Source organism: Tiliqua scincoides, chromosome 1, assembly GCF_035046505.1.
Source record: "Tiliqua scincoides isolate rTilSci1 chromosome 1, rTilSci1.hap2, whole genome shotgun sequence".
In the NCBI taxonomy this organism is placed as follows: domain Eukaryota; kingdom Metazoa; phylum Chordata; class Lepidosauria; order Squamata; family Scincidae; genus Tiliqua; species Tiliqua scincoides.
In genome coordinates this window covers 215,185,391-215,204,347 of record NC_089821.1, presented here as the reverse complement: position 1 = coordinate 215,204,347, position 18,957 = coordinate 215,185,391, and the positions used below count along the sequence as shown (strand labels likewise).

At 43.1% G+C, this 18,957-nt stretch overlaps 1 protein-coding gene across 1 annotated transcript in view; it reads right to left on the bottom strand.

Annotated features, from left to right (window-relative positions):
• The window catches only part of PLEKHG1 (pleckstrin homology and RhoGEF domain containing G1), a 146,263-nt gene that overhangs the window by 19,617 nt on the left and 107,689 nt on the right, over positions 1–18,957 (bottom strand). Inside the window, exons 6-12 of the mRNA XM_066615658.1 lie at positions 18,762–18,808; positions 15,944–16,094; positions 14,409–14,540; positions 11,656–11,838; positions 10,546–10,641; positions 8,915–9,001; positions 4,337–4,370 (exon numbers count right to left, since the gene is read on the bottom strand). Of these exons, the coding sequence (XP_066471755.1) occupies positions 4,337–4,370; positions 8,915–9,001; positions 10,546–10,641; positions 11,656–11,838; positions 14,409–14,540; positions 15,944–16,094; positions 18,762–18,808 (730 nt within the window). The remainder of the gene's footprint in view (positions 1–4,336; positions 4,371–8,914; positions 9,002–10,545; positions 10,642–11,655; positions 11,839–14,408; positions 14,541–15,943; positions 16,095–18,761; positions 18,809–18,957) is intronic.

Here is an 18,957-nt window from a genome sequence, read left to right as displayed (position 1 = left end):
AGACAGTGCTGGGAGAGAGGTAGCGGCTGTGGTGCATGTCGGCACCAACGACGTGGGCAAGTGTAGCTGGGAGGTCCTGGAGGCCAAATTTAGGCTTTTAGGCAGGAAGCTGAAAGCCAGGACCTCAAAGGTAGCGTTCTCTGAAGTGCTACCTGTTCCACGCGCAGGGCCAGCTAGGCAGGCGGAGATCAGGGGTCTCAATGCGTGGATGAGACGGTGGTGTAGGGAGGAGGGGTTTAGATTCGTTAGGCACTGGGGAACGTTTTGGGACAAGCGGGGCCTGTACAAGAGGGACGGGCTCCATTTGAACCAGAATGGAACCAGACTGCTGGCGCATAACATTAAAAAGGTGGCAGAGCAGCTTTTAAACTGATCCCTGGGGGAAGGCCGACAGGAGCCGAGGGGCATCCGGTTCGGGACTATGGGATGAGGATGGGGAGGTTAGAGAACAACAAGACAAAGGCAGGGTAGGAGAAGAAATTGGGAAAGGTAGGGTGATGGGATGTGATAGACGGTTTGGCACAATGAGAGGATGCGGGGACAAAGGAGCTAATAAGCAGCCCATCCTGGGGCATTCCGTGTATAAATGCTTTTATGCGAATGCTCGAAGTCTACGAGCAAAGGTGGGAGAACTGGAATGTCTGGTGACAAGGGAAAATACTGACATAGTGGGCATAACGGAAACCTGGTGGAATGCGGAGAATCAGTGGGATACCGCAATCCCGGGCTATAAACTCTACAGGAGGGACAGGCAGGGGCGTGTTGGAGGTGGGGTGGCCCTTTATGTTAAGGAAGGGATAGAATCCAGCAAAGTAGAGATTGAAGGTGGGTCCGACTCCACCGTAGAATCTCTGTGGGTTAAATTACCAGGCTTGTGCAGCGATGTAATACTGGGGGCATGCTATCGTCCTCCAGACCAGAAATCTGATGGGGACCTTGAAATGAGGAAACAGATCAGGGAGGTGACAAGGAAGGACAGGGTTGTAATCATGGGGGACTTCAATTATCCTCATATTGACTGGGTCAATTTGTGTTCTGGTCACGATAAGGAAACCGGATTTCTTGACGTGCTAAATGACTGTGGCTTAGATCAGCTAGTCACGGAGCCCACCAGAGGACTGGTGACTCTGGATTTAATTTTGTGCGGTACGCAGGACCTGGTTAGAGATGTAAACGTTACTGAGCCATTGGGGAACAGTGATCATGCTGCGATCCGTTTTGACGTGCACGTTGGGGGAAGAATACCAGGCAAATCTCTAACAAAAACCCTTGACTTCCGACGGGCGGACTTCCCTCAAATGAGGAGGCTGGTTAGAAGGAGGTTGAAAGGGAGGGTAAAAAGAGTCCAGTCTCTCCAGAATGCATGGAGGCTGCTTAAAACAACAGTAATAGAGGCCCAGCAGAGGTGTATACCGCAAAGAAAGAAGGGTTCCACTAAATCCAGGCGAGTGCCCGCATGGCTAACCAGCCAAGTTAGAGAGGCTGTGAAGGGCAAGGAAGCTTCCTTCCGTAAATGGAAGTCTTGCCCTAATGAAGAGAATAAAAAGGAACATAAACTGTGGCAAAAGAAATGTAAGAAGGTGATAGGGGAGGCCAAGCGAGACTATGAGGAACGCATGGCCAGCAACATTAAGGGGAATAATAAAAGCTTCTTCAAATATGTTAGAAGCAGGAAACCTGCCAGAGAAGCGGTTGGCCCTCTGGATGGTGAGGGAGGGAAAGGGGAGATAAAAGGAGACTTAGAGATGGCAGAGAAATTAAATGAGTTCTTTGCATCTGTCTTCACGGCAGAAGACCTCGGGCAGATACCGCTGCCTGAACGGCCCCTCCTGACCGAGGAGTTAAGTCAGATAGAGGTTAAAAGAAAAGATGTTTCAGACCTCATTGATAAATTAAAGATCAATAAGTCACCGGGCCCTGATGGCATCCACCCAAGGGTTATTAAGGAATTGAAGAATGAAGTTGCAGATCTCTTGACTAAGGTATGCAACTTGTCCCTCAAAACGGCCATGGTGCCAGAAGATTGGAGGATAGCAAATGTCACGCCTATTTTTAAAAAGGGAAAGAGGGGGGACCCGGGAAACTATAGGCCGGTCAGCCTAACATCCATACTGGGTAAGATGGTGGAATGCCTCATCAAAGATAGGATCTCAAAACACATAGATGAACAGGCCTTGCTGAGGGAGAGTCAGCATGGCTTCTGTAAGGGTAAGTCTTGCCTCACAAACCTTATAGAATTCTTTGAAAAGGTCAACAGGCATGTGGATGCGGGAGAACCCGTGGACATTATATATCTGGACTTTCAGAAGGCGTTTGACACGGTCCCTCACCAAAGGCTACTGAAAAAACTCCACAGTCGGAATTAGAGGACAAGTCCTCTCCTGGATTGAGAACTGGTTGGAGGCCAGGAAGCAGAGAGTGGGTGTCAATGGGCAATTTTCACAATGGAGAGAGGTGAAAAGCGGTGTGCCCCAAGGATCTGTCCTGGGACCGGTGCTTTTCAACCTCTTCAGAAATGACCTGGAGACAGGGTTGAGCAGTGAAGTGGCTAAGTTTGCAGACGACACCAAACTTTTCCGAGTGGTAAAGACCAGAAGTGATTGTGAGGAGCTCCAGAAGGATCTCTCCAGACTGGCAGAATGGGCAGCAAAATGGCAGATGCGCTTCAATGTCAGTAAGTGTAAAGTCATGCACATTGGGGCAAAAAATCAAAACTTTAGATATAGGCTGATGGGTTCTGAGCTGTGTGTGACAGATCAGGAGAGAGATCTTGGGGTGGTGGTGGACAGGTCGATGAAAGTGTCGACCCAATGTGTGGTGGCAGTGAAGAAGGCCAATTCTATGCTTGGGATCATTAGGAAAGGTATTGAGAACAAAACGGTTAGTATTATAATGCCGTTGTACAAATCTATGGTAAGGCCACACCTGGAGTATTGTGTCCAGTTCTGGTCGCCGCATCTCAAAAAAGACATAGTGGAAATGGAAAAGGTGCAAAAGAGAGCGACTAAGATGATTACGGGGCTGGGGCACCTTCCTTATGAGGAAAGGCTACGGCGTTTGGGCCTCTTCAGCCTAGAAAAGAGACGCTTGAGGGGGGACATGATTGAGACATACAAAATTATGCAGGGGATGGACAGAGTGGATAGGGAGATGCTCTTTACACTCTCACATAATACCAGAACCAGGGGACATCCACTAAAATTGAGTGTTGGGCGGGTTAGGACAGACAAAAGAAAATATTTCTTTACTCAGCGTGTGGTCGGTCTGTGGAACTCCTTGCCACAGGATGTGGTGCTGTCGTCTAGCCTAGACGCCTTTAAAAGGGGATTGGACGAGTTTCTGGAGGAAAAATCCATTATGGGGTACAAGCCATGATGTGTATGCGCAACCTCCTGATTTTAGGAATGGGTTAAGTCAGAATGCCAGATGTAGGGGAGAGCACCAGGATGAGGTCTCTTGTTATCTGGTGTGCTCCCTGGGGCATTTGGTGGGCCGCTGTGAGATACAGGAAGCTGGACTAGATGGGCCTATGGCCTGATCCAGTGGGGCTGTTCTTATGTTAAGTCCTATTTTGTTCAATGGGGCTTACTCTCAGGAAAGCCTGGTTAGAATTGCAGCCTAAATCTCTAACTGGCAGATCCAAGATATCCAGCCTCAAGACATGGAATGATCTAAGGCAGTGGTTCTCTGACTTTTTAGAGGCCCTAGAGGCTGCTGCTTTATAAATGCCAAGCTGTGTGGTGATGGTGTAGCAGTGCTCACCCCCCAGTAGCAGCTTGTTTAAACCTTGATACTCATAGCCTAATCTGCCCTGTCAGTTACATGAACCACCAAAAATTGGGTCACGACTTACTGGTGGGTCCTGGACCCACAGTTTGGGAACTGCTGATATAAGGCAACTACAACTAATATTAGATTTCCACTGAATTGTCCACATACAACTTGGTACTTAAAGTGTTTTCCTATTTCCTATTTAAGTACTTGGTACTTAAAGTATTTCCCATGCCTGGTCTCAATCATCCTTACAACATCCTTCCAAGGCAGGCCACTGCCATTATCCCCATATTGGAACCTCTGTTGTTAAGGGTTTACAACAGTGCCTTTCCTAAGGATAATCTGTGTGCTCATGGCTCATGAGTCCATCTAGCTGCAACATTATGGAAACTTCACCTACAAGCTTTATCCACGGTCCTTATTCAGATCTGATCCAGGAGCAGGAAACATAGTGACACTTTATATTAGCATTCTGCTCATCTTCCTCTCATACTGTTGATTTTTGCTTAACCTTTTAAATAAATGCAAGATTAGCTTTACTGTTCAAAGAAAACATACTTACATATAGCATCCATTTCAAGAATTGCTTGCTTAGCCTGAAAAACAAACAGAAAGGTGCAAAGACTATATGAATTCTCAACACATATGACCAATTCAGCAGTACGTATTCATTTATCTCTGGGCAAAGCCAGATGTTACCTCAGCAAATATACTGTGTGCCCCAAATCTCCATTTCACAAAGGAACATGAATGTGAACGGCATTTGGAGGACAGAACTGATGGTGATGATGTTGGGAAGATTCCCCCCTACAGTTGTGCTCCACTTGGAAAATTCCCCCCACCCATCAGGGCTATTTCTGGTCCTGGAGTGAAAAGACAAATTAAAACAACCTGGGGCCATCTACAGCAGAAAATCAGAGGATGAGGCAACCCTTAAACACCTCACCCTTTTGTCCATGAACTTTATCCTGCACTATTTGATATTTGCCTCATAACACATTGCTTTGCTCCAGTGATCACTTTCCTCATTCAACGTTGTGTTTTTAAATACAGAAATTGGAATTCAGGACTTACAGAGCAAACCAGCTCCCTGACCCACCTCCAAAGATGCACTGTGGCAAAACAATACTTTTAGAGTAAATGGGAATCAATCTGGATTGAAGTTCCACATTTGCTGCTTACATTAGAAAGATTAAGCACACACGTCTCAGTCATGAAACAAATATATCATCAAGTTGGTATACTGGACAATAAACAAAAATGCACGTTGGGGGAAGAATATCGGGCAAATCTCTCACAAAAACCCTTGACTTCCAACGGGCGGACTTCCCTCAAATGAGGAGGCTGGTTAGAAGGAGGTTGAAAGGGAAGGTAAAAAGAGTCCAATCTCTCCAGAGTGCATGGAGATTGCTCAAATCAACCATAATAGAGGCCCAGCGGAAGTGTATACCACAAAGGAAGAAGGGCTCGACTAAGTTCAGGAGGGTGCCCACATGGCTAACCAGCTAAGTTAGAGAGGCTGTAAAGGGCAAGGAAGCTTCCTTCCATAAATGGAAGTCTTGCCCTGATGAGGAGAATAAAAAGGAACATAAACTGTGGCAAAAGAAATATAAGGTGATATGGGAGGCCAAGAGAGACTATGAGGAACACATGGCCAGTAACATTAATGGGAATAATAAAAGCTTCTTCAAATATGTTAGAAGCAGGAAACCCGCCAGAGAAGCGGTTGGCCCTCTGGATGGTGAGGGAGGGAAAGGGGAGATAAAAGGAGACTTAGAGATGGCAGAGAAATTAAATGAGTTCTTTGCATCTGTCTTCATGGCAGAAGACCTCGGGCAGATACCGCTGCCCGAACGGCCCCTCCTAACCAAGGAATTAAGTCAGATAGAGGTTAAAGGAGAAGATGTTTCAGACCTCATTGATTAATTAAAGATCAGTAAGTCACTGGGCCCTGATGGCATCTACCCAAGAGTTATTAAGGAATTGAAGAATGAATTTGCTGAGCTCTTGACTAAAATACGCAACTTGTCCCTCAAAACAGCCGCGGTGCCAGAGGATTGGAGGATAGCAAATGTCACACCAATCTTTAAAAAAGGGAAAGAGGGGGGACCCGGGAAACTATAGGCCGGTCAGCCTAACATCCATACTGGGTAAGATGGTGGAATGCCTCATCAAAGATAGAATCTCAAAACACATAGATGAACAAGCCTTGCTGAGGGAGAATCCACATGGCTTCTGTAAGGGTAAGTCTTGCCTCACAAACCTTTTAGAATTCTTTGAAAAGGTCAACAGGCATGTGGATGAGGGAGAACCCATGGACATTATATATCTGGACTTTCAGAAGGCGTTCGACACAGTCCCTCACCAAAGGCTACTGAAAAAACTCCACAGTCAGGGAATTAGAGGACAGGTCCTCTCACGGATTGAGAACTGGATGAAGGCCAGGAAACAGAGAGTGGGTGTCAATGGGCAATTTTCACAATGGAGAGAAGTGAAAGGCAGTGTGCCCCAAGGATCTGTCCTGGGACCGGTGCTTTTCAACCTCTTCATAAATGACCTGGAGACAGGGTTGAGCAGTGAGGTTGCTAAGTTTGCAGACAACACCAAACTTTTCCAAGTGGTGAAGACCAGAACTGATTATGAGGAGCTCCAGAAGGATCTCTCCAAACTGGCAGAATGGGCAGCAAAATGGCAGATGCATTTCAATGTAAGTAATTGTGAAGTTTTTTGCACATTGGGGCAAAAAATCAAAACTTCACATATAGGCTAATGGGTTCTGAGCTGTGTGTGACAGATCAGATCTTGGGGTGGTGGTGGACAAGTCGATGAAAGTGTCGACCCAATGTGCGGCAGCAATAAAGAAGGCCAATTCTATGCTTGGGATCATTAGAAAAGGTATTGAGAACAAAACAGCTAATATTATAATGCCGTTGTACAAATCTATGGTAAGGCCACACCTGGAGTATTGTGTCTAGTTCTGGTTGCCACATCTCAAAAAGGACATAGTGGAAATGGAAAAGGTTCAAAAGAGGGCAACTAAGATGACTGCTGGGCTGGGGCACCTTCCTTATGAGGAAAGGCTACGGCATTTGGGCCTCTTCAGCCTAGAAAAGAGACGCCTGAGGGGAAACATGATTGAGACATACAAAATTATGCATGGGAAGGATAAAGTGGATAGAGAGATGCTCTTTACACTCTCACATAACACCAGAACCAGGAGACATTCACTAAAATTGAGTGTTGGGAGAGTTAGGACAGACAAAAGAAAATATTTCTTTACTCAGCGTGTGGTTGGTCTATGGAATTCCTTGCCACAGGATGTGGTGATGGCATCTGGCCTGGATGCCTTTAAAAGGGGTTTGGACAAGTTTCTGGAGGAAAAATCCATTACGGGTTACAAGCCATGATGTGTATGTAAAACCTCCTGATTTTAGAAATGGGCTATGTCAGATGTATGGGAGGGTACCAGGATGCAAGACTCTTGTTATCAGTTGTGCTCCCTGAGGTATTTGGTGGGGCTGCTGTGAGATACAGGAAGCTGGACTAGATGGGCCTATGGCCTGATCCAGTTGAGCTGTCCTTATGTTCTTATTACAAGAAATGCAATTCAGCTGTTGCCCATTAGGTGTCGCACATGCAAAGCTACAGATCCACAAAATGATGAACTGTAATGGCCTTGAAAAAGAATAGCTACTATTACTGGCCAATAAACTACAACAACTTCATCAAATATTTGACTGTTTTCACCACTGCTCATTGCTTCCATTTTTTGTCTCTCTTAACAATTATAATCTAATTTTTAATTTTTCAGTGAATATGAAGTAGACTGTGGCCTACCAAACATTTGAGTCTTTGAAGTATGACAGAACATGGTGTTTTCTCAGGCCTTTATTTAAATAAAAGATGCAAAGGATTAAATTCATTCCATTTTCTAGTATTATTTCTGTGCCTAGAGCCTAGGCGGCCTAGTACACTGGTGCTCAAAGTGGTGGGTTGTGACCCAGCGTAGAACTTTAAAAAGGGCCATTCCACCTTAAGGGGAGTGGCCCAGGAATGGGTGCCCTGGCAGCACCGCAGTGATCATGGCACTGCAGGTACCCAGAGGCTTGTCTACCTACTGGGGGGGGGGGTCTGGAAGCCTCAGAGAGGGTCCAGGAGGCCCATACTTCCCTCTGTGGGTATCCCCCAAGTGATTTATCACTAATCTGCAGGTTGGATTGACTTCTGGTTTACTGAAAACACTGATTTCTTTAAGTCACATGTTACAGTCCAAGAAAGAAGTTCCATAGACAGAAAAACAGGCTTCTGGGCATGTACCACATACTGGTTCAAAAATGAGGGCAAGTTGGATTAACATAGAAAGGTGCATTCAAGGCATTGCTTTAAATAGATGTGCATTGACATGCATATCCTGAACTATGGTTTGCAATTCCTGGTCCACCAAGCAATATAAGCATGTAAGGCTACTTCTGTGCATGGATGTCCGTAGTTGCATAAGTGCAAAGAGATGGAGGTGGGGAAGGGAAAGGAGGACAAAAGAAAGAAGAGTTTTCTTCCTTTTCACTCTTTCCCTTCTCTTCCCATCTCCCGTACAAAATTTTTTTTTACAGGTTCCATATATTTTTGGTTTTATAAAATATAGCCAAAACCACTAAACACATTTTCCCCTTTAAAAAATTCCCCCCTACACACACAGACCTAGGTTTGTTCATCTCTACAAGCAGCACATTATGTAAATATTTATGACAAAGTTTAAGAAAGATCTTACTGAACATGAGAACAGAGGCCAGAAGGTGTGAATTTACTGCAGTCACACCAAATAAATAAAAAGCCACTAACTGCATCAGAAAATGCCACACTCCCAACAGCCAAGCTGAAATGTACCACTGTCTCCAAATGTAAACCTCATTAGATTAAGTGTAAAGGATAACCATCTTCTGCTTTTACACAAAGACCTAACTTGTGGCAAACCAAATTCAATTTGATGCTTCTAGGGTTTTCCCCCCTCCCAATGCCTTGTCTGTCTGGAGACTTCTCACAGTACAATGTTGTCAGATGCTGTAAGACCAAGAGCTGCAAGAGCTCCTTGTGTCACCAGGTCAGGGGAAATCATATTCTAAGAAGGATGTTAACAGTTTACCTTAGCTGGGATTTTGGCAGGGTGGTTTTCAAGAATTAATCTCTTCAAGTGCAGAATCCAAAGGCGCTTATCTTGCTGTGATTTAGCCTGTTGCAATATTACAAGAATGCAAAAATGTTATGGCAAGAGATGTATTGAAGGTAGGGAATACCAGAGAGCAAATGTTGCAGCCATCTGCAACACCAAGGAGGATCTAAGTTTAAGGAGCAGAGCTTTCCAGAAGAAAGGTTAAAATTCTCTTGACTTAATTTCATGCTCTGTCACCAAAACGGATTAAAAGCCAAATTATTCTATGCCTTATTTTTGAATTCCTGTGCTGCTTTTCCACCCCTAAAAGGGTCGTCAATGGCTGAAGCAATTCAACAAAAATTACAAAATTAAAGCATAATGTGAAAACAACTGGTGAACAAATCTGAATACTGAAGGTTCCAATAGTATCAAAAGCAAGGGTGTGTTTGCATTATCCATTTCCTTTCCAGGGAACATTATCCCTCTCTTTCCACAAAGCTCTTATGCTATTTTTTGTGGCTATGTGGTCAGAGCAACCAAAGAGTTGCTTCTGAGTAAGCCAGCAATTTTTAACCTTTTCCATCTCACTGCATACTGACAAGGCACTAAAATGGTCAAGGCACAGCATCGGTTTTTTGACCATTGACAAGGCACACCATGCTGCTGGTACAGAGTTCACATCCCTAACTGCCCTACTAATAAACAATCATCCCAGAACTCCTGCAGCACACCTGCAGACCATCTATGGTACACCAGTGTGCCTCGACACAGTGGATGAAAACCACAGTAGTAAGTAATACAGCTTGCCGTGGGAAGTGGGGTAGACTGGGACACTTTAGAATATCTTGCAGGGAAGGCCCCAGCCTACTGCTTGAAATAGTGGGCAGAAGTTCTTTCCAGATAGCAGTGGGCAAACAAAATGAGAACATGCAAACTTATATGTTTGCATGCACAACACGCACTCTCTAAATATCTGTTTAAAAACATACTATGGTTGAATGGCATATAAACGTATACAAACAGCATTTGATATCACCATATTATAAAAAGAAATAGTTGGTAGTGGAAAGGAAAGTCACTATCATCAAAACTGACCTACTGTTAAAAGCAAAACAAAAGTTTAGATTTCTATCCATCCAAATATTAGTTCGCTAGCATTCATCGCCTTACTGCAGTCATGAAAGTGCTTCTGCCAGCGCACAGACTCATGCAGTGTCAGAGCGCTGGCAGAAAGGCTGGAGCATTTCCGTGTGTGCCTGAGCATCCACCTGCTAACACAGGTAAGGCCATGGGGAAGGTGGAACAGGGTGGGGGAGAGCAGAATGGGGACAGTGACATGGCACTGCAGAGGCTTACTTCAGACCTCTGTGACTGCTTCCCCCTGCAATAATAGCCTTTTTGGTGCTACTGTATCGTGGGGGGGGGGGTGGCACAGTGGATGGATGGAACTGGGCCAAGAGAAGATGATGGTCCAAGTCCAGATTATTTGGGCAATAGGAAAGACCTATTTTTCTGCCCAAAATCTGGAAGTGAGATACTAATCAGTGACTACACCCAGGAAAACTATACCCTTTGAATCTTGTTTCAGAGAATACACTCAGTATCGTGTGGCTTTCTGATACCTGAACAGTGTGCTGCATCTTGGGATTCTTGTAGTGGAAGACACTAAAGCTAAGAGGTTCCTTTGGTATTACTTCTACCAGCATGAGATTACCGCACTGCAAGAAAGAGAAAGAATTGTCAGAGGAGGGCCATGAAGAAAAATCTGGTCAACTGATCAGTCAGTACAATATTTTTTTTATTGATCGGTTATAAAAAAAATTATAATTTGTTTATAAATCATATTAAACTATACATTTATAACTATATAAATTATATTAAACTATATTTAGTTTTGGTTACACAGTAGCAGACCTACATTTTTAGGGCCCTGAAGCTTGAACTGTTATGGGGCCCCCTTCATAACCAGCAACGAGGTTTGCATAACCAATGTTATCTTCTTCAATGGGGTTGTTCCATGACAGATCACCACAAACTATTTTTACTGTAACCCGAAAGTTTTAGACCCAAAATTTTTTAGCAATGTAGTCTAAAGTTGCTTCTGGGGCTCCTCTAAGGTTAGGGGCCCTGAAGTTTAAGCTTCATTAGTTTCTTACTAGATCCGCCCGAGGTTACACATGATGTATGGGAAGAGAAACATAAAACATGGGAAGAGAAACTAAAGGAAAGATAAACAGTCTTGTGACAGCAACAGGGTGACAAAATCAGGTCAACCCATAACAGGAACAGGTGAAGGATTATAACCCCTTCTGTGAATCATAGAAAAGAGATCCCAACACGGTCTGCTTTTAACTAGCAAGAAAAACTTCAATGAGTTTTAAACTAAGTAACTCTGTTTAAATTGCTGCAGCTGTGATCAGGGTTGCACTTTTTCATTACTGTAATTTTACAATTGCTATATTTTATCATGGTGACCAACATGTTTTTGTTCACTTGCTTTTGTATTTTCTGTTTTTACAGAAGCTACCCCGAGTGCAATTTTATTGAAGAAAGTCAAGGAACAGATGATAGCAATAAGCAAATTCTCCTCCCTCAGCTTACTAACTTTCTTACAGTGCAGTCCTATGCACGTCTACTCAGAGGTTCCATTGTGTTCAATGCAGCTTACTTCCAGGAAAGTGTGTACAGAATTGCAGGCTTCAGTGTCTCTCAACCAGTATCATTTGACATACCAAGATATGAGCCTTATAAGTAAAAGTCTCTTCTCTCTTCTTTGTGATAAGCAGCAGTTTATCAAAGAGAAACAAAGTGCGCTCATTTTTGGCTCTCTGAATGCGGAAGGTTCCTTCTAAAACCAGCTCCCCATAACTAGCAAGGTCTGGTCCTTTCCAGTTAGTGAGTAAACTCTGTATCTCCTGAAAAAGAGGAAAAAATGCAGTAAGTACATTAACATCAACTTCACATGGTAAGCATTACATCATGAAGCAACTGTTAAGCTCCTTCTGCACTGTCAGGAGTGTGAAAATGTCTTTTCTCTATAATGAATGGCAGTTCCACAGTTACCTACAGCATAAAAGCATGTGTCACATAACAAATGGAAATATATCCTTACATGCCAATGTTTTGACAGCTACGTTATGAAATTCAACCAGTTCAGACACAAAAACTACATAATCACTACCTGAGATAGTTTCAAATTTCTGCATCAGAGAAGGCTAAAGTATGGAATGAGCAGGTTGCAAGGGTAGAGATGAGTGGACAAGACATCCATTGCACAGAAAGTAAAAGGAGGGGAAAACTGAAGGACCAAACAAGGAATAAGAGTGGTATGATGACAAAATGCAAAGATCTGTGTCTGTGATCAAAGAGTCTCTGAAACATGCAAGAGCAGCCAGGAAGTCTTCACATCAGGCCAGTTTTAAGTCTACATGTGCCTGCTCTTTGAACTCACAGAAGTCTTCCCAACTTTTCCATTTATATGAGCAGAACACAAGCCTGGGAGCACACCAGATCTCAACCACAGCAATTTGCATAGTCTTCAGCCAGATATCATGGATGCTACTCTGAGTTCCCAGCTATGTACTGCATTGTTCATATGAATGGAAACACCAAAAGGATTTTCCTTAAGGGTAAGAAGTCCAGCGTCACACTTGAACCAGTCCACAGAAGACAGACCATCTCTGTATTGAGAAGAATGATCCTCTTGTCAGACATTCAGTCATATTTTACTGATATCCAGCATTAGTACAATTGTCTATGAACATAAGCAGACGTCTAGGATAATCAGCTAGCACCACTTGTCTATGTCCCAAACAAACACATCTATCAGAACAATGCCCATTGCTATCCACGCTCCATGAACAAATGGATCAGCAGTGCTGAGATGCAGGTATTCCAGTAAATAGAAAAACTATTTACCAATAATTCTGCAAAATAATACTCCACTAGAGAAAAAGCTTCACTTGTTTCCTGGTTTCCATTAAAGGGCTTCTTTTGTCCCACTAAAAAAAATGCGACCAAATTTCTTGTTCAACACAGCAAAGCCTGTTTACTGGAAAGGCATCTGGCTGAAGTAGGAAAACTGCTAACCACCAGTTAGCAATTAGAGAACTTGGGAGTAGCTGCCGTTGCAAGCTAGCCCTAAAACATAATATCTCACAGATACAATTATGCGTGTCAATAAGACAAAAAAGAAAACAAAAAGATAATTGATTCATCTGAATATACATAACTATTAATTGCCTTTCAGTGTCTGTAACAAAATGAAGAAAGCTACTTTTAGGAATATATACAAAAATTGTCGTCTCTACAAAAGACAACTATAGAGCACAGAACTTCTTCCCTTCCGTAATAAGCTATACCTGGAACTGAAAGAATTGCAAATGTCTCCCACGTTCACCCTGCCCTCTCTCTGTTGTCTCCCTTGTGTCAGTATTTAGATTGTAAGCCCCTCAGGTAAAGATAAGTCTTTTCACTGTACATCAAGTGCCACGTACACTGAGGGTGCTATATAAGTAAATAAAGAAACTGCTTCTGAAGAAACAGGCATCAATATTACAAGGGTATCTACATGCGAGGTTCTCCACCCCACATAATTGTCACACTAGTTTCGCTAACTGTGGCTGAAATTCTGAGAACTGCTACACATGCATTAAACATGAGGATATCAAACGGAATTAACATCTGCATAACAGTCATTTCACACATGAGATTGTTCCTACACAGAAGGAATCTCTATAAAAATAATCACATTCACAGTGTGGTGTGTTTATTTTGCTACTTAAACAAGTTGGGGTAAGGAATGTAAGATCTCTACATTGCCTGGAATATGCCTTTGGGATATAATATTTTTCTCCTTTTAACGCATCCCTCAACCCACCAATATCTTCTTTGGGAGTCCCTGTCTTAAGATGATTTCACAATATGTCAATATACAGTAAGATCAAAACTGAATGTTTGGCAAAGGACTAGATCTGGGTCCCTAAACTACGATCTGGAGCTACACCTGACCACCAACACATTTTGACTGGCCCATTGAGCCCAGTGGCATTATGTGTGGGTCTCCGCCCTACTTCTTCCCCCACCACACTCCATCCTTTCTGCTGGAAGAGTGACTGTTGGGCTGGATCACTCTCACTGACTGACTGACTGACTGACTGCCTCCCTGTCTCCCCCCTTGGCCCAGTTACTATCATGTTTCTTTTGTGAAAATTCTTACAGTTATGTACAAAATGTTTTATGTTATTTTCTGTCTTTGAACTGCTCTGGCCCACCTTAACAGCAAGACTAAATGTGGTCCTGGCTGAAATAGCACCTGGCTATTTAGTTCTAGTAGAGTTTAGAGCAGAAAGTTTGGGGACCCCAGACTAGATCAGAGAAAATGACACATACAGCAAAAACAGAATAATTTAAAATGCTGTTTCCCCAATACAAAAAGCTAGGCATGAAGATGAACAATATTGAGCTGCAACGAATTCTGACTCACCTGCAGCCTGACAGCATGTTCATGTTTCCTCTTCATATCATTAATATGCCATGCCACTCTCTGCATCGTATCTATAGCGTCTAAAACCACATCGTAACCTTCAGTGTCTTTGTCAAGGTGGTTTTCTATCTCCTATTAAAGAATCCAATGAAGAGAAAATAATGTACAACTACTAGAGCTCTGCAGCCAAATATCTGCTGGTAAATTGCAATCAATAAAAATGAGATGGTGCCAAATGTCTTTTCTTCTTTTTTATTTTTAGACAAGTAGAAGCAGAGCAGCTTTGGTGGGGTCTCCCACATAGTCACCCATCATTCACCAGACGGAGACTCGCTTAGTTGATAATATACTAGCATCATGTGCATGTTGATTTAATACTGCTAGCTAAGAAATCCAATTCAGAGAGGAACAAGGCCATTAATCAACAGCATCAGTGCTGAATGGAAGGATGATGGGAAAGACTGAAGCCTCAGAGTGGAAAATTGTTTCTTTCCACACCTAAGTCTCAGTGCTCATCTACTATGAGAAAATGAGATCCCATGGAACGCAGTGGAAAGCATACTGCAAATCCTATGGGTCAGGGAATTGAGTGTGAAAAAATATTAATGTGGAGTAAAGACATTCTCTTTGATCCAGATAGGACAAAAGGTAGCCAAGATCTTTCTCTCCAACATGCTAACTTTCCATACATATGGATTTGTATCATTGTTCCGCTCTAAGGTGCGCAGTCAAATGGCTATGCACCTTCCAGTCAAGGTCTGCGCAGTATAGAGCTCGGCAACCTGGAAGTCTGGTGATGATGTTATCACCAAATGTGCAGAGGTGGCATAGCAACAAGTCATTATGCCAGGCAGCTGCAGGAGGGGTCCATGAACACACACAAACCCTTTAGAGCAGTGTTTCTCAAACTGTGGGTTGGGACCCACCTATCATGACCCAATTTCAGGTGGATTCTCATTCATTTCAATATTTTGTTTTTAATATATTAGACTTGATGCTCCCATGGTACATGACTGCATTTGGGGAAATGTTACAAACTGGTACTTTTAACAAGCTACTATGTATATTCTTTTAACAATGATAGTAAATGGGACTTACTCCTGGGTAAGTGTGGGCATGATTGCAGCCTAGGATTGTTAAAATTTTTCCTGCTTGATGACATCACTTCCGGTCATGACATCACTTCCAGTGGGTCCTGATAGATTCTCATTCTAAAAATGGGTCCTGGTGCTAAATGTGTGAGAACCACTGCTTTAGAGAGAATGCTGGTTTATATGTGTCCCTATTTACATGGGGGATTATTCAAACATGAAATACTGGGGAGGGGATGACACAGCCTGGGGAAAAACCACCATTCCATCCATGCAAAATCAGTAATGTTAAGGAAAGAAACAACAAAATGAGGAGAAATACCATCTGCTGCAAATTTTTTACACATAAAACCCAATATTACTTTTTAAAAATCCATTAACAGTGACTTTGTAGAGGACAGATGAAAGAGGTCCAATGAAGAAACATTTAAAATGACAACATACGTGTAAAAGGAGGTGATACTTAAGTATTCGCTGGACAGGTTTTAAGAGATAGGATCCCAGTGGAAGAGAATGTTGTAAAGCTTCCTGACGCTCTCTGAAAAATTTGGCCAGGGACTTGTTCCTCATACATTCTGTCAGTACAGCCACCGACCTGCAAGTATATAACCAAGTTTTTGTAGTCACTCTTACATTAATATACCACAGTTATGAATTCATATGCACTGCCATATCACTACTGCCTGGAACCATTTCAAGATTATGAATTTTCTGTGCAGGTGATATGTCAAAATGTTGTGTTTTAACAAAATGATTAGAACAGAAAGCTGCAGCACTGTGGACAATCTGATAGTCACCTTCCTCTAAGGCAGGTATAGGCAACCTACAGCCTGGGGGCCAGCTCCAGCCCAGCTCCTGAAAACATCCAGCCTGTAGTTTCAAAAAGATATATCCACCTGGCCCTCAGTGGTTCTAAAAAAGAATTCAAGTTTGTAATTCTATCTCTGTAAGGCTTACAGCGTAAGCAGACCAAGGGCAGAAATGTCCTTTGAGTGTCATTCTCTGCTGGGCAAGTGTCTCTCTGTGCCATGCCCATCTCTTTTTTCTTAGTTCTGTGGCCTAATTGGGAGGTCCACACATGTGTCTCAAATGCTCATGCATTCTTACTTCTTGATGGATCTAACATCTGGCCTCTATGTGGAGGAATTTTGCCAAAACCTGCTCGAAGGTTTGGCAAATTGGGACTCCCCACCTTGGCATAATCTCACTTGCAATCACAAGTCTTCAGGCAGAATAAATTAAGCCTAACCGCTCAGCGGCCAGTCCACCTAGGCCGTCTTCCCAGGTTCCTTCCTGCCGGGAAGCATAGGTATAGCTCAAACTCTGCTGTCCTTCAGGAACCTCACTGATGAGGGCGCAATTAAGCCTTTGTGCCTTCCTGTAAGAACCCAGCTTAAAGGAGCCCAGAAAACTCCTGGCTGCATAACCAGAAGATGTTCCAGATATTCACCCAGGAATGTCTTTGTATTCTTTGTCCAATAACCTCCTGTCCAGTAAAATGCTGTTTTCTTCCCCAATGAAGGAATCCACACTGTCCGTTTTGATAGTCTCTTCCTCGAATACATCCACTCTCTGTTTTTCATGAGGTTTTCCCTCTTGCCTCGGTAGCTGCTTTCATCTCTGGAGGAACTATTGTCCCTATCCACCAAGGGACAGCCTTTTGGCTGTGTTTTTCCCTTTTCCCCAGGACCTGAAGCCATGCAGCCAAGTCTACCTTCACAGAAGGACACTGTACCCCAGTCTGTCCTGCAGATTAAGTACAGGTAATTTCTCTCTCTCTCTCTCTCTCTCTCTCTCTCTCACCCACCCATTCTCAATCACTGCGCCGTGGCACACTGGTGCACCATAAAAAGACTGCAAATTCACTGCGAGAGTTTGAGAGAGGGTGATTTATTACTAGTGCCATTGAGGGATGTGAGCCTCCCACCATCAGTATGGTGTGCCTTGTCAATTATCAAAAAACCGATGGTGTGCCTTGACAATTTCAGTAACTTGTCAGTGTGCTGTGAGACAAAAAAGGTTGAAAATCACTGCTCTAATAACTGCTCTGCTTTGAAATACTCTATTCCCCAGCGTACGTTTTAAACTTCAGGCTTATTTCCTCTTGCTTCTCTCTGTCATCATCTCTATCACAGGAAACTCAGCCTAGCTGACAGCTCACTCTGTACCTTCTTCACAACCCATGCCTGCCCAAACATAGCTATTTACAAACATTCTTTCATCCACAACCACTTAAAACTCTGTATAATTGGTCTTACATGCAAACGTGCCTTTTTCATATACCCTTATAATTCTTAATAAAATTTATCTTCTTTTAGAAAACTCTGTTTTGTGGTTACTGCTAGCTTAATTCCAAGGTTCTCAAACTCAAGAAAGTGTGTGTGGGGAAGGGGCTAAGGCAGCAAAGTAATCCCTAGACCGGCACTGCTGCCAGGACAGGAGGGTTTTTTATTTACTCACCAGCCTCCATTACCATCGTCCTGGGATTCTGGGTAGCCCGCAGTAGGATTCCTTGCACCTCCAAGTGTTTAAAAATAGAAAAAAATGGACACTTCTGATTTTACGATGAAAACCAGAAATGAAGTGCTCTTTTTTCTATTTTTAAACATTTGGAGGCACAGGAGCTCTGCAGACCCAGACCTCCGAGGACGATGGCACAGGAAGCTGGTGTGTAAAAAAAAGTTGAGTCTCCTTATTCGCGAAGGTTCCATTTCCAGAACTCACATGGATGGCAAAAATCACATTAAAGCAAATCCATTTAAAAAACAATGTCCCCCTGCTGGGCAATTTAAAAACAGGCTTGCTGACCTTAGTGATGTAAGACAGAATCATTAGGCAGACAATCAGTCTCCCTCCAGGAGCTTAGAAAGGCTTTGAGCCAGCAACCCTTCCCTTCACCCAGGCACAGCACTGGGAAAGAATGCAAAGTGATTATCTTTCTTTCATGTGCTTAGGGGGAAGAGAGGAGTCACATGCCTTGGAGTGAAGCTGTTCTAAGCTGTTCTAAGTGTCTGGAGAGAGAATGATTGAGGGCTTGTCAGCTGGCTGCCCTCTTTTGCATTAACGAGGCTATTGTTAAATGACATTTTTCCTTTAACTGAAAGGGCACTTCTCACTGCACTGAGATAAAACAGCAGGTGAAAATTCTGTGGATAATTAGGTTGTACCTGTATAATGTGTTAGTTTAAAATTCATACAATTGCCATAATCCACCATCTTTTAAAAGGTATAAAATGGAAAAAACACTCAAAAACATTCCTACCTTGGATAATTGGTGCAATACTGTGTATATATGTGGAAATCTTCACTCTGTGTGTAAGGGGGGGAAAAGATAACATTTTGATGACAGCTTCCTAGAAACTTTGAAACCAGCTCTTCTTTGATAGCAGTCTTGTAAATAGGTCTACACACATTACTAGATTATTTGCATTTTCACAATTCCATCTGCCTACTGAGAA